This window comes from Alligator sinensis, unplaced genomic scaffold, assembly GCF_000455745.1.
Source record: "Alligator sinensis unplaced genomic scaffold, ASM45574v1 scaffold264_1, whole genome shotgun sequence".
NCBI lineage: Eukaryota > Metazoa > Chordata > Crocodylia > Alligatoridae > Alligator > Alligator sinensis.
The window spans coordinates 1,390,410-1,403,278 of NW_005841831.1; the positions used below are offsets into that span (position 1 = coordinate 1,390,410).

At 42.7% G+C, this 12,869-nt stretch overlaps 1 protein-coding gene across 1 annotated transcript in view; it reads left to right on the forward strand.

Moving 5' to 3' along the window:
- The window catches only part of ANTXRL (ANTXR like), a 93,734-nt gene that overhangs the window by 62,461 nt on the left and 18,404 nt on the right, over nt 1–12,869 (forward strand). The window contains exons 16-18 of the mRNA XM_025214827.1: nt 2,836–2,934; nt 4,822–4,989; nt 6,895–6,975. Coding sequence (XP_025070612.1) covers nt 2,836–2,934; nt 4,822–4,989; nt 6,895–6,975 — 348 coding nt within the window. The remainder of the gene's footprint in view (nt 1–2,835; nt 2,935–4,821; nt 4,990–6,894; nt 6,976–12,869) is intronic.

Here is a 12,869-nt window from a genome sequence, read left to right on the forward strand (position 1 = left end):
CAGATGATCTGTTCAGGTTCCTCCTGACCCTAGCTACTATGAAACTACTATGAAACTATGATAGCCCGCTCCCCTGTATAGCCCGCACCTATCCATTTTTTTTGTAAAATCGTGTATACCCCGCAAGATATATGCACAAAAGTATGGTAGTCTGATTCTGAATGCATTTATTTACAAATCAGTGGGTGCATCTACATGTGGCCCTACAGCGCCATTGTTACTATGCTGTCATTTAGTAATTCCAAGAGGAAGTACTAAACGATGGTACAGTAACAGCCTACACTGTGCCATGCTAGGACTTGTTGCTGCATCTGTTTGTTCTGCCCCTGACTCCCCCTGGGTCCTACTGCCCTTGGCTCTTGTCATCTTTGACAGGCAGCCAGGGGCAGAAAAATATTAATTTTCTAAATTTTTTAGGGGCCCTGCAGGCCAGATAGAATGGCCTGGTGGGCTGAATGTGGCCCGCGGGCCGTATTTTGCCTGCCCCTTCTATGGATGCTATGTCTCCATAATGTGTTGCTATGGTGACATAGTGTCACATGTAGATACTCCCAGTCAGTCTTAAACAATGGTGGGTTAGTTTTTCATCAACTTTATGACATATATTCTTTAGATATAAGTGTTGCTATGCACTTTGAATGTGGTACACAGGATACCCTATATGGGTGCTTCAAAACTGTAATAAAATATAAGTTATTAATATTTTTAATATCCAATCAGTAGAATGCCATAAAGTTAGGCTTGCCAGTGACCTGAGTCTTTTGGCTTATAGAACAGCAAAACACTTACAGACATACTTAAACTGGAGTGTCATCTAAGTACCTTCAATTTCATTGGATTTGAGCAAGGTGTGTCCAAAAGCCTGGCTTCACTGAAGACAACAGAAAAAACTTCCATTGCTATTCTCTCACCAAGATTTCACCCACTGGGCTCAATGTTTTGCCAGTCATGGCTGTGACAAAGAGCATGCATGAATTATACCTGCAGGTGTATCATGTCTAACTCAATCTTAAGGATGACCTAGCAAAGAGAAATAATTGGATTTGTGGCTTTGTTTTGTTCTTATAAAGAAAGATGAGTTTTACATGGCTTTTTTATCTTACAAATTAGCAGTAATGGAAATAATAACATTTGGTTTCTTTCGTTTTCACTGTAGGATTTGGTAGAGGTGCTGCCTCACAATCTGCTTAGTTTTCTAAGTCTTTACATGGAAGATCAAGGGGCACTGCATAGTTAATAGGCACAACTTTTCTCCAAAGCATTTCATTGGCATAAGAGAGATAATTAACAAAAATGCATGCAGACATACTTACATACCCCAAAGAATGAATTTGCAGAGTTGCCCAAGGGATTTGTACTTTTGCTCTTATTGATTTCTAATAGGAAATTAGCACCCAGATCACACTGACAGATTTGAAAAACATCATCCAAAAACTGTTAAACCGTTTCAGTAATAATCCCTCCCTTTCTCTATAAATCAGGTTTCACTTGTTTTTCTGATAGAAAAAAAAAATCATATTCCCCAGTTTTCTAGAAACATACCATTGCTTAGGGAGATCAGTGTGAGGCGCTTTGCAGTTTAGTCCAGTAATAATCATGTGGATCAGTACCCAAATAATTTAAGGCATTGAGAGAGTGTGTTGTTACAGCTAAAGTTTGCTGGGCCCCTCTCCCTACCATTCATGTTTTGTGGACCAAGAGGAGACAATGGTCAAATTTCTTCGGCTGTCATAAATCACTGTAACTCCAGTGAAGTCTCTTTAATGCTCCTCAGCAGGATAAATCAAACTGTAGTCAATGAAGCTCCACCAATTTACATCAGCTGGGGATCTGGCAGTGTGCCTCAGGGGATGTCAAAGCATGCAGTTTTACAAGCACTAAATTAAGTTAAGCAAGGAATGAATGGCAGGCCTGAAATAAAAGACAGATCAAGACTCCTCTATATTTGAGGTAATTTCAAAAAACAGCCCCCATGTGGCAGATGAAACCTCCTGAGCCTTTGGGCTTGTTCCAGATTCAGACCTAGATCTGAATTGTGTATCATGAGCTTATTTCCACAAAGAGCCAAATGCTACAGCTGTCGTGAAAAGAAGCTGTACAGATGCACAGAGCTGAGAGCTGACAGTAGTGGCCTTTCTCCCTATTAGGTGACACAGGACGCATCTACACATCACCCTACGTTGCCATAGCAATGCAGTACTTCACCGTACGACACGCTACTGCAACGTAGCAATCACATGAGCCTACATGTGACCAGCAGCTACTTTGCCATAGTGGCACACTGCCCTGTTTTAGCATGCCGCTACGGTGAAGTAGCGGCTAAAACTAACCGTGCGCCGCACGCTCGACTCAACATGGGCAGTGCTGCACCATGCTTTAGTAGTTCCAAAACAAAGTATTAAAGCATGACGCAGTAACAATGTTACTGTAGGGCGACATATAGATGTTCCCACAGTTCCCAATACAATTAATAAATGATTTAATTTGACTAATGGATTGCCACATTTTCTGTGCAACATGCCACTTAGTCCATTATAATGTACAATTTATCTCCACTTTGTCTTAAAAGTCAATTGTGATTTTAAAACTTTCTGCATATTTGACTGCAAATAAAAGCAGCCTGAAGAGAAGAGAAAAGGGGAACTGACAGTTGTCTTTGGCTTTCCTAGTTAAAATTAGAGGTGAGGAGACAAGAGGCTTTTGTTCATGGTCAGCACATAACTATAACATCCACAGCCAGATATCCAGGGATAGGACCATATGATATTCACTTGTTTACCATATCCCATGATTTCAGAAAACAGCATCAGCATCTTCTCTCCTTCTTTCCCAAAGGAATCAGATGATGAAGATGGATTGCCAAAGAAAAAATGGCCAACTGTTGATGCATCTTATTACGGAGGCAGAGGTGTTGGGGGAATTAAAAGGATGGAGGTATTAAGGGCTTTTGAATCTTGCATTGCTGTAAAAATCAGAATGTTTGATTGAAATCATTGTACTATGTTTTCATATGGTTTTTAAAAAGTTATCAAGGTGGAAAAGAGACACTGATGTTTAATTAGGTTATCTACCTGATTTAACCTGCCTTCCAAATAGGCAGATATCAAACTGCGTCTCTAATGACATGGTTCTGAAATAAGTAGCAAACACAGATTTGCAGGTTGCAAAATGGAATTAGAAACAACAATGTTTAGTTTATTGGCTGAGATCCTCAGCTGGTACAATTGAATTCAGCTCTCTGGACTTTCATGGAACTGTGCTAATTTATACCAGCTGAGAATCTGGTCCAAACTATGTCTAATTGAATTAAAACAATGGCTTCTTAGCCCCAGTGGCTGTGCTTTCAGAATTAAGGAAAGAATCCTAACTGCACTAAGTTGTCGTGGGAGAATTTCACTCTAGAGAGCCAAAAGCTAAGCAACCCCATAAGTCAAATCCTGCTCTTGGGTGCCTGTTCACAGATCCCACTGAAGTCAGTTAGAACTCCAACACCAGAATTTTATCCTTTATTTTCAGTTTATAATAAGATGTGTTATTAGGGTAAATCCAGCATGTTCTCATGTGGCTGTGCAACGCTTTTTGCTGAGGAACCAATTCTAATGAGCAAGTATAAGTTACTCAGCAAGTTTTGGAATCAGCAGTCAAGAACCCATTCGTAGATGCCTTTGTCACTTCTGAAACGGATGACAGCAGTTCAGTCTGTTTAGGATTATTCATAAAAATCACCAAGTGGTTTAGCTAACACAGAGCTATCCGTTTGTTGAATAAAATTGGCAATACAGGACTGGTTATATCTGTGTCCATGCAAAGTATGCCTTCAAATGCACTGAGGTTAATCTGCCCTGAATGCTATCGCTCCCCTAGCCTTTGAGATCATTTGTACCATTTAGGCTAGGAACAGAGGGCATGTTGACATGTGCCCTGGAGGTGGGCACTTTAATTAGAGTGGCTCCAAGAGCTGCTCTAATTAAAGCACCCAGAGCGTCTTGTTTATCAGCATCCCTGTGCTTCAAAATGGCAATTGGGGTGCTTTATCTAAAGCTCATTGAACGAGCTTTAGTTAAAGTGCCCCCGCTGCCATTCTGAAGTGCAGAGACACTGATACATGAGACAGAGGCTGGCTGGCTGGCTGGCTGGAGCACAGTAATTAGCATGCTCCAGCAGACTTGATTAATCAAGTCTTCTCCAACGCGCTGTAATTACGGTGCATCGGAGCAGTCTCCTGACTCATGTACAGGCACCCAGACATTGCATTTGTCCCTGGATAAACCGACCCTGTGTTTGTCCCAGAACAAAAATATCCTGAGATTGATATATACACACATTGCCTCTCTCATCAGGGTTTAATGAGTGACTAAATGTGGTGCAATTTTTATGCCACTGATTCGGTGATACAGTCCTGAGGTAACTGTACAGACATACTTTGCAATATCCCTGGATAAATTATTACTACCTCAGATTTGATTGCCTGCACAGTCTAATGTATGGTTCCCCTGACTATTCAGGCTTTTGCCAAAGTAAAAATTTGAACTGTTTTGATAGCTGACTGTGTGAAATTGTGCAGTGAATAGGTTTTTGAGTGTTCTTCTTTCTGGCTATTGTTGTTAATGGGCAGGGGGGTTGTTTCTTGCTTGTTAACTGCTGGATGCCTGTCATAATGGATTGTTCTGACAGTATTTTTTCTTTTGAAAACATCGTTCTTTCCAGAGGCAGTGACTGAATATTTCACCAGCAGTGATAGGAACTAGATTAATAACAACACCTTCAGATTAACTGTAAGCAGTCAAATTCTGCATCTACAACCTGTTCTTATAACTTTAGGTGAGATGGGGAGACAAAGGATCCACAGAGGAAGGGGCAAAATTAGAGAAGCCCAAAAATGCCATCATTAAGCTGCCAGAACAGGAATATGAGCCATGGGAGCCTAAACCAAAGAAACCCTATGTTCGGAAGCCACCTTCCCAAAGGAAATGGTACACTCCAATCAAGGTAATGGGCCTACATGTTACCTTTAAAGCACAGGTCTTTCATCCCATGCATGTCACCATGTACTGTGTCCTAAGGACAGATTATGTTAGGGTAGATAGTGGAGCTGGGGGAACCTATTTAGAAACACTGTGACTGTCCCTGAACTTTACTCATTTCTGGGATTAAATGTTTCATTGGTCTTGGGCTGCTTTTTGTGTTTCTTTTTATGATACCTTTTGCTCAGGCTATAACTCATTAGGAAGTGCTCTGAAGCTCACAAGAAGGCCTGTTCTCATGACTGTGCTAGGTCAGTGAAGCATTTGTAAAAGATTCAGGTGGTGCAGATAAGGTGGGAAGGCTGTGCACAAGCACAGCACTGGTCACAACAGTAGACTAGGACTGATGCAGTTTAGCACTACTCCCTCCCAACTTTATCACAAATCCAATATGTGATTTTGAGCAAGTCACTTAGCTTCTCTGTGCCTCAGTTTCTCCAAATACTCATTTAGCCTTTATCACTGCAGTTTTTCAGTATCTCACTCATTTTCTTTGACATATGTATCCTCACAACCACCCTGTAAGGTATGACAGTGCTGTTATTGCCATTGTGCACATGAGGAAATGGAGACACAGTGTAAACTCAGAGCCAAATTGTGTACCACCTCATTCAGCCCTTAAATGGAGTTTGGCAGCTAAGTATGATCCTATTCCACACTGCTTAAATCCCTGAAAATCAAGTCATGCATCCATTTTTGTAATATGGAATTATGACAGCCTTAAAATAATGTCACAAAAAAAGCAGTAAGGAAGAAAAAAACCCACTGCCCTTTTGTATTAACACTTTTTCAGGGGCTTACATAGGGTGAAATAGGATTACAGATAGGCACCTAATAGATGGAATAAGATCTGGCCCTTAAGTAACTTGCCTGTGGTCACAGGAAATTTGAGGCTGACCTGAGGCTGAACTCAGTTCTCCTGAGTCCCAGTACAATGCTAGAGCAGTAGCCTGTCCATCTGTTAAATAGGGATAATGACTATTATGTTAAAACCTATGTCATTATTGGTTCACTAATGTTTGTATTATCTTGAAATGCTCAGGTGGAAAGTCCCCATGTATTTAAAAATAAGAATTGTTTTAAAGCCTAAAAGAGCAGTCAGTCTTTTGGATGTCTATCCCTGCAAAATCCACTCTCCAATCCTTTATGGCAGGGCTGTCCAGCTTCTAAGCAGCCCATGGACACACCCTACAGCCTACGTGCCCTATGGTCTGCACCAGGAAAAGCTACAGTGCTCCAAGGCTGCCTACCCCATGGAGGCCCCTTCCTTTCCCACATTGCTGCACCAGTTGCCCATGATCCCCACCACTACACCACTACATACAAGGCTCACCCTCAGCTCCCATGCTGCTGCACCACTCTGCCTCTTGGGGTAGAGGCAGGAGGCAGCAGCTGGAGGAGGCAGAGGGAGCCCAGAGACTCCAACCACTGTTGTAGTGGCTGGGCAAGAGCCTGGGGGCCACAATTTAACCCCTCATGGGCCAGCAGCTAGACAGCCCTGCTTTATGGAACCAATCTCCAGTACAATATGCATAGACTTTGCATCAAGCCTTTCCTAACCTGCCTCCTGCCTTTCTGCACCTGCTATCAATATTGCTTGTACTGAGCTGGCTGCCATCTTGGTGTGATTCCAGGAGGATAAATTTGGTGCATTGTGTATAATGCCTGATTTGCCTACATGCATGACATCACTGCAATGGGTATGCAGTATCTACACAGATAATCAGCGTATAAAGGGTATTGGGATAGAGAAACCTGCATTGTGTGCTGATGGTTAAATACACAGGAATGCTGCAGCAAAGTGAGTGTAGTTTAATTTCATGTTGTTAGCTCAAGTATTGTTGGTCATGTCATACATTTTTGATTCCAGGGCAAACTTGATGCATTATGGGCTCTGGTTCGACGAGGCTATGATCAAGTCTCTCTTATGAGACCACAGCCAGGGGATAAGGTAAGGTGTCACAAACACTGTCATGTCACTTCTTTGTTGTCAGCAGCAATGCTCTTTTTTTTCTCCTTCCTCTAGAGAGCTTGTCTCTCCGGATGACCCCCAGGCTAAAATCCATCACAAGATCCAAAGGTTTGAAGATGAGCTAAAATGTTTGCAGTGGCATCTATTTAAAAGTATTGCTTGTAATGTTCAATAGCTGTCTCTCTCTCGCTATCATTTGAGAAGATGCAGGTAGAGACAGGGGCATTTCAAAAGACATAATCATGTCTCGACTGATAGCCATTGCTAGTAGAATATGAATTCCCTCTTCAGTGGTACTGCTTTTTCCCTTCCCTTCTATCAACAGAGATACAATGCAATCAGAAGCTGGCTTCTTCATTTCTTCATCATTATAGGCTTTTGGGGCACCTATACATGTACCCAACCCCTGCTCCAACACATTCCAGTTAGAACGCATCGGAGCAGACTTAATTAATCAAGCAGACTAATCAGAACATTTCAGCAGCCTTGACGTCACGTGTATTCAGCAATCCCAAATTTCAAAATGGCAATGGGTGTACTTTAACTAAAGCTTATTGAATGAGCTTTAGTTAAAGCACCCCCGCTGCCATTTTGAAGCATGGGGATGTTGAATACATGAGACATCGCGGGCCCCCCCCCCCCCCCCCCATTTGTAAAGCCCTTGGTTTTGAGTTTCATATGTAATACTAATGTTTTATGTAAACACTATCCATCATGCCTGAGGGATATATAATACTTTACAGATTAAATATAAGAATTAAATGACTGATTATAAGAGAAATAATATATTTGGAGATTCAACAGCAGGGCTAAAATCCTTTCCTGCATTCTATACATGGACTTCAAAATTCTAGAGGGAGGATCTCCTCCTTTGTTAACTTCTATGGACCGGATCCCCTGCTCACATAAATTGACATGGCAATGCAGAAATCAGTAGAGCTAATATACGTGAGCTCCAGATCTGGTAGCTTAAACTTTCAAAGTATCCTTTTTACTGGGTTGCTCTTGTTGATTTCATCCCATTTACACTCTGCGGGGTTTCTCCTTTGTGGGGGGAACTCTTTTGCAGGAATACTGCATGCAGGGGATGGGATACCCTGTACGTTTTCAGTCACAGGTTTTCCTATCTCTGGGCTAGATTCCTCATGAAAGTGAAATGAAGTTTGCCCTTCCTGTTTCTCAGATCTTGGTATCATCTGGGGCCAGATATACAGATGCCCCAAGTCTGTAGACTGCCTTATGTTTTCCTTAGCAGCAACTTAGTCAGGAGCCAGCTGGCTATTACCCTAAAAAAACTCTTTAACAGGACCTGGCAAAATAATACCCCTGCGGTTAGTATTACTCTGGAGGAACAATTGCATAGAGAATGTCTGGTGTTGCTCCTGTCCCTACCGCTTTTAAATGTGGATTCCTTCAGTGGAGCTATGGAAAGGATGGAGGGAGCAGATGGTGAAGTTATCTTTCCCCCTTCTCTGGCCCTGGTCACTGTGTCAAACAGAGAGTCTGGGTCAAACTAACCAAGTTTTGTAATGGCAGTGCAGTCATAATCATAAGTGCCTATTTTGATAAGTTGTGTGTGTCCTGGGTCACTGTTTTGGGCTTATGCCCATGGGTTAATTTCATCCTTAACTGCAGACATAGACAGCCGTTCTAATTTGCACCATCTAAGGCAAATCAGACGCATCCTTCTGGCTCCTGGCAAACTGCTGGTGTGACCCTTGGTTGAAGGCCAGCTGAGCATCCCTGCTTCAGTGTTTAGACATCAACAACCTCCATTTTATTTTTAGTATAAAGGAATTGAGAGCGTAAATTCAGCTTCCTATGCTGCTTTGTAAAATGGTCTAACTTGTTTTACCAAACTGCGTTTCCTTAGGCAGCTGGGCTAGAGGCACCTTATTTACTTTTTAAGCACAACTCTGGGCTTCTGAATAGACTCTTTAGGCCCAGCTGTATTTTGATAGCACTAACATTGTATAATATGATTCTATCCCCAGCCTTTCACTTGCTCTGCTGGTAATTTTCTATCAGGGGAGAGCACAATCCTTCCTCTGTTAGAGCCGTCAAGAAACATACAGGGGGCTGACTCAAAACAGGGATTCTCAGTTACTTGCCTACAAGCCTTCTAAGTGGTGAAGAAGAAAAAAACAAAGAGAGGCTATTTAAAACAGAGCAAGCTGAAGGATTATTGTATTACGGGGGAACATTAGAGAATCAAATATACATCTGGGAAATAGGGTGGAAAGAATCCCATTGAGCCAGTTTCAGTGGCAGAATAGGGTAATCTCTGTTCTGTGGTCTATGAAATTAGCTGAAGCTGAAGAATATTGAAAGGGAAAACAAGATGACTAGACATCATTCTGTTTTCAGAACCAAAAAAAAGCTATTGCAGAGGGTTGAACCTCAGTTCTATATTTCATGGAAAACATCAATGCAGAAGGGAGCAAAATTCTTATTTATTATTTGTTTTGCAGTTGTGGCTAGGGACTCCCCAGCCAACACTGGGCTCTGTTATGCTAGTTGCTGTGCAGGAAATTTAGATACACTACCCAGTCTAAGAGCATTTGGCACTATAGGACTTTCTGTAATAATAAGAGCAGGAAATACAGGGTCATGCTGCGAGTAGGTAGTCTAGTGGACAGTACCAGTTATGCTGGTAGTTTGAACTGTGACCTATACCTGTGTCTATCATGGTGTGCCTATCATCAGAGAGAGAGTACCTAAGACTTTCCACAGGAAAAGTCTAAGATGCTACTTCTCATTCTGAAAGACGAGCACTATCAGCTGTCAATCACTAGCAGGCTCTTAGCCTCCAAGCCAGCCAGCTGGAGAGAGACAGGATCACTCATTACATGGACAGGCTGGCAAGTTCTAAGCTGAGTTTGTCCTCATTCTCCACTAACTCTGAGAATGAGCTATTGGAGAATCTCAAAATATTTGGTGTTTTTCTTGAAATTTCAGCTCCTGGAGTTAGGTGATTTATGAGAGCCTCAGCCTTCCCCCCCCCCATTTCAAAAACTACATTTATGAACCTCCTGGCTGCATAGTAAAGATTGAGAAAATGAATGCTAAAAGCTCAAAACCCAGAAGGCAAGAAGAATACAAAAGCTAGTATTCAAAAATAATTGTCTGTTTCCCCTCTCCCCACCATTTTTTAAGTCAATACTATGATTTGGGGTGAACTGGAGGGACGGGGAGGGAGATAGCAATGGCATGCTGTGGTCAGATGAAGATGTTTTGTGTCAGAATGGAAAAGAAATGCACAAAGCCAGCTCAGTCCCCAAAAGACTAGACTCATGATGCCAGTCAAAATTCCAGCAGAAACCCAAAGGTGTGAGCCTTGGGCTACTGGAGGAGTGCATGGAAGCTCTGACCTTTTTAACTCAAAAAGCTGAGTTTTTACATTTTGGTTTGAAATTCCAAATTGCCCAGAAAGCTGCAAACCTTATTTCCCTTTTTATTCTTTATTTTGAGCTGGAAATGTTAAGAGGGTTTTGGAAGGTGGTATATGGAAAATGGGCTTGTGGAGGTTTTTTTCTTCTCATTCCAGTAATCTTTTCTGGCTAAAACTAACATATACAGAAAGCATTTGGAAACTTAAAATTAGATGGGTGTTTCATGTTCTAAGAAAAAATGGCCATTTGGGTAAAACATTTGTAAAACAATTTTCCCTCCCTGATCAAGAAATAAAATGTCCTGGAAGTATGTCCGTGGTAGAGGCGATTGAAAAGGTTTCATCACAACTTCTTTGTTTTGATACAATGGAAACATTCTGGAAGGGAAAATTCCAGTTGCATCAAAACTTTTCAGATTTTTATCAAAAAAATTGAAAATAATTATGTTTGAAAAAGAATGTAACCCTGAAAATATTAACAAAAATTGGGAAAATAATTTCTTCAATTTTTTTAAATGGAAAATGTGCTCCATTTTTCGACTAGATTAAAAAAAATGTTTTGTCCTTCAGCTATGAGGTCACAATGAGAGAGTGTGCAAAGCACAGCTCCAGCCTGCTCACCACCCTGTCCAATTAACTTACTTCCTTGGTTATTATTTATTTATTAGCTTTACACTCCAGCCTATCGTAATGGCTCAGAGCAGCATGCAATGAACAAACCACCTCCAGGCAGGAATCCCCATATTGCCCCACAGAACCTGAGAACTCCAATTCTCCCCCAACCCCAACTGCCACCTGCCTGCCCAAACCCTCCCACCAATCACAACCACACCTCCCAAGTGCTACTCACTTCCAGGTCCAAGAAAACTTTCCCACACGCACATGCACCCCTTTGCCCACTGTTTCACTTCAACCCCTGAGGAGATTCTCGTCCACGTTTCATCATCCATTGGGGCAGCTGCAGTGTTGCCAGCCCCATCCACGTGTTGAAAACATGATCAAGTGATCAGTGTATTCAGTTTTTGCCTTCTTTGCCTTGACTCTTGGTAGAGGAAGCTGTTCCATGCCAGAGGCTTTGTGAGCAGCTCAGGTGGAAATTCTAGCTGACATGCACCTGCAGAAATGTAGGGACTTACCTTCTCTGTTGCCTGTCCTGGGGTAGAAGAGTTGCAGCTCTCTCTCCCAATTTCCCTCCTTAAGCTACCCAGTTTCTTCCCCCTCACAGTCTCACAGCCTCTCCTTCATGCTTTCTTTCCTAGCTCCCCCAATAATCACATGCCCCCATATTTTCTTTCCCCTTCCCCTTACAATGCCCTCCCATCACAGTTCCCTTTCAAGACTCCTTTATTAACTTGTATCCCCTCAAGGACCCATCAAGACAGCCTGGCCCCAACCCCCAGCTTCAGCTGCACTGAGATCCCCGACACAGGTCTTCAGAGAGGTTTGAGGCCTGGCCCTAACCCCATTCTTTGACAGCAACACAAGCAGAGCAGCTGGCATAACCACCATAAGGTTAGTCCAGCTACTGATAGTGGTAGCAAGAAAACTTGAGCTGAGAAGCACAGAACACCTAGAATAACCAGCCCAAACCTTTGTGGACAGACTAGACAGCAGAGGTCTCCACAAGGCATCAGTGGCTTCTTGAGAAAACTCCTGGTGCCAGCATGAGGGGAGTAAGACCAGGGACAGGTTTTTACCTAAGATCTTAATCAGGCAGGCAGAAGCCACTTGGCAGAAGTGCTGATGTGGATTGACAGCAAAAATTCAAAAGCACTGGTTGTGTCATGCACACTCAGGGAAGACCCTTAACCATTAAATATTGTCACAGCTAAATGGATCAAAGACTGTTCCCAGAAGTAGACAGTCCCTGCCCTTAAGAGTTTGATGAGGCTGACAGAAAGGAGAGGACATCCCAGTTTTGCCAGGAGGAGCTGGTACCTTTGCCTTGAGTGGTCTGTTTGGGAGTATGTTGCTCACCTGGGTTCTGCAGCCCTTCCTTAGCAGGAGCTCCTGTTCCACAACACTTGAGCACGAAGGGCTAAACACACACTTGGCACTAACCTGTCATTACCCAGCAGGCTGTTATTTATAGGATGGATCACTCTTCCTGCTCTTCAGCAGCAGAAGCAGAGGAGGAAATAGTGCTTGGGTGAGAGACAGCTCACCCTTCTGCCTTTTGTCCTGGCAAACTCTTCCTTGTGGCTATTTATACAAAAGGAGGAGTTGCAGGAATGGGCTTCTATTTTGGGGTTCGTTCCAGGGCCCTCATCAGCATTGTTGTTGGAGAGGGGCAGAAACTGCTAGATTTGCTTTTATGAAGTGACATTAGCACTGGTGAAAGGGGACAGCTAGACAGCTCTGGGAATGGAGGTCCTGCTCACCCATACCCGAGGGGTGAGAAAGCAGAGGAGCCATGCAGAGAGTGCCAGCAGCGGGATGCCTGTTTCTTATTCCTTCCTGCCGCTGATATGACCTTGGGCAT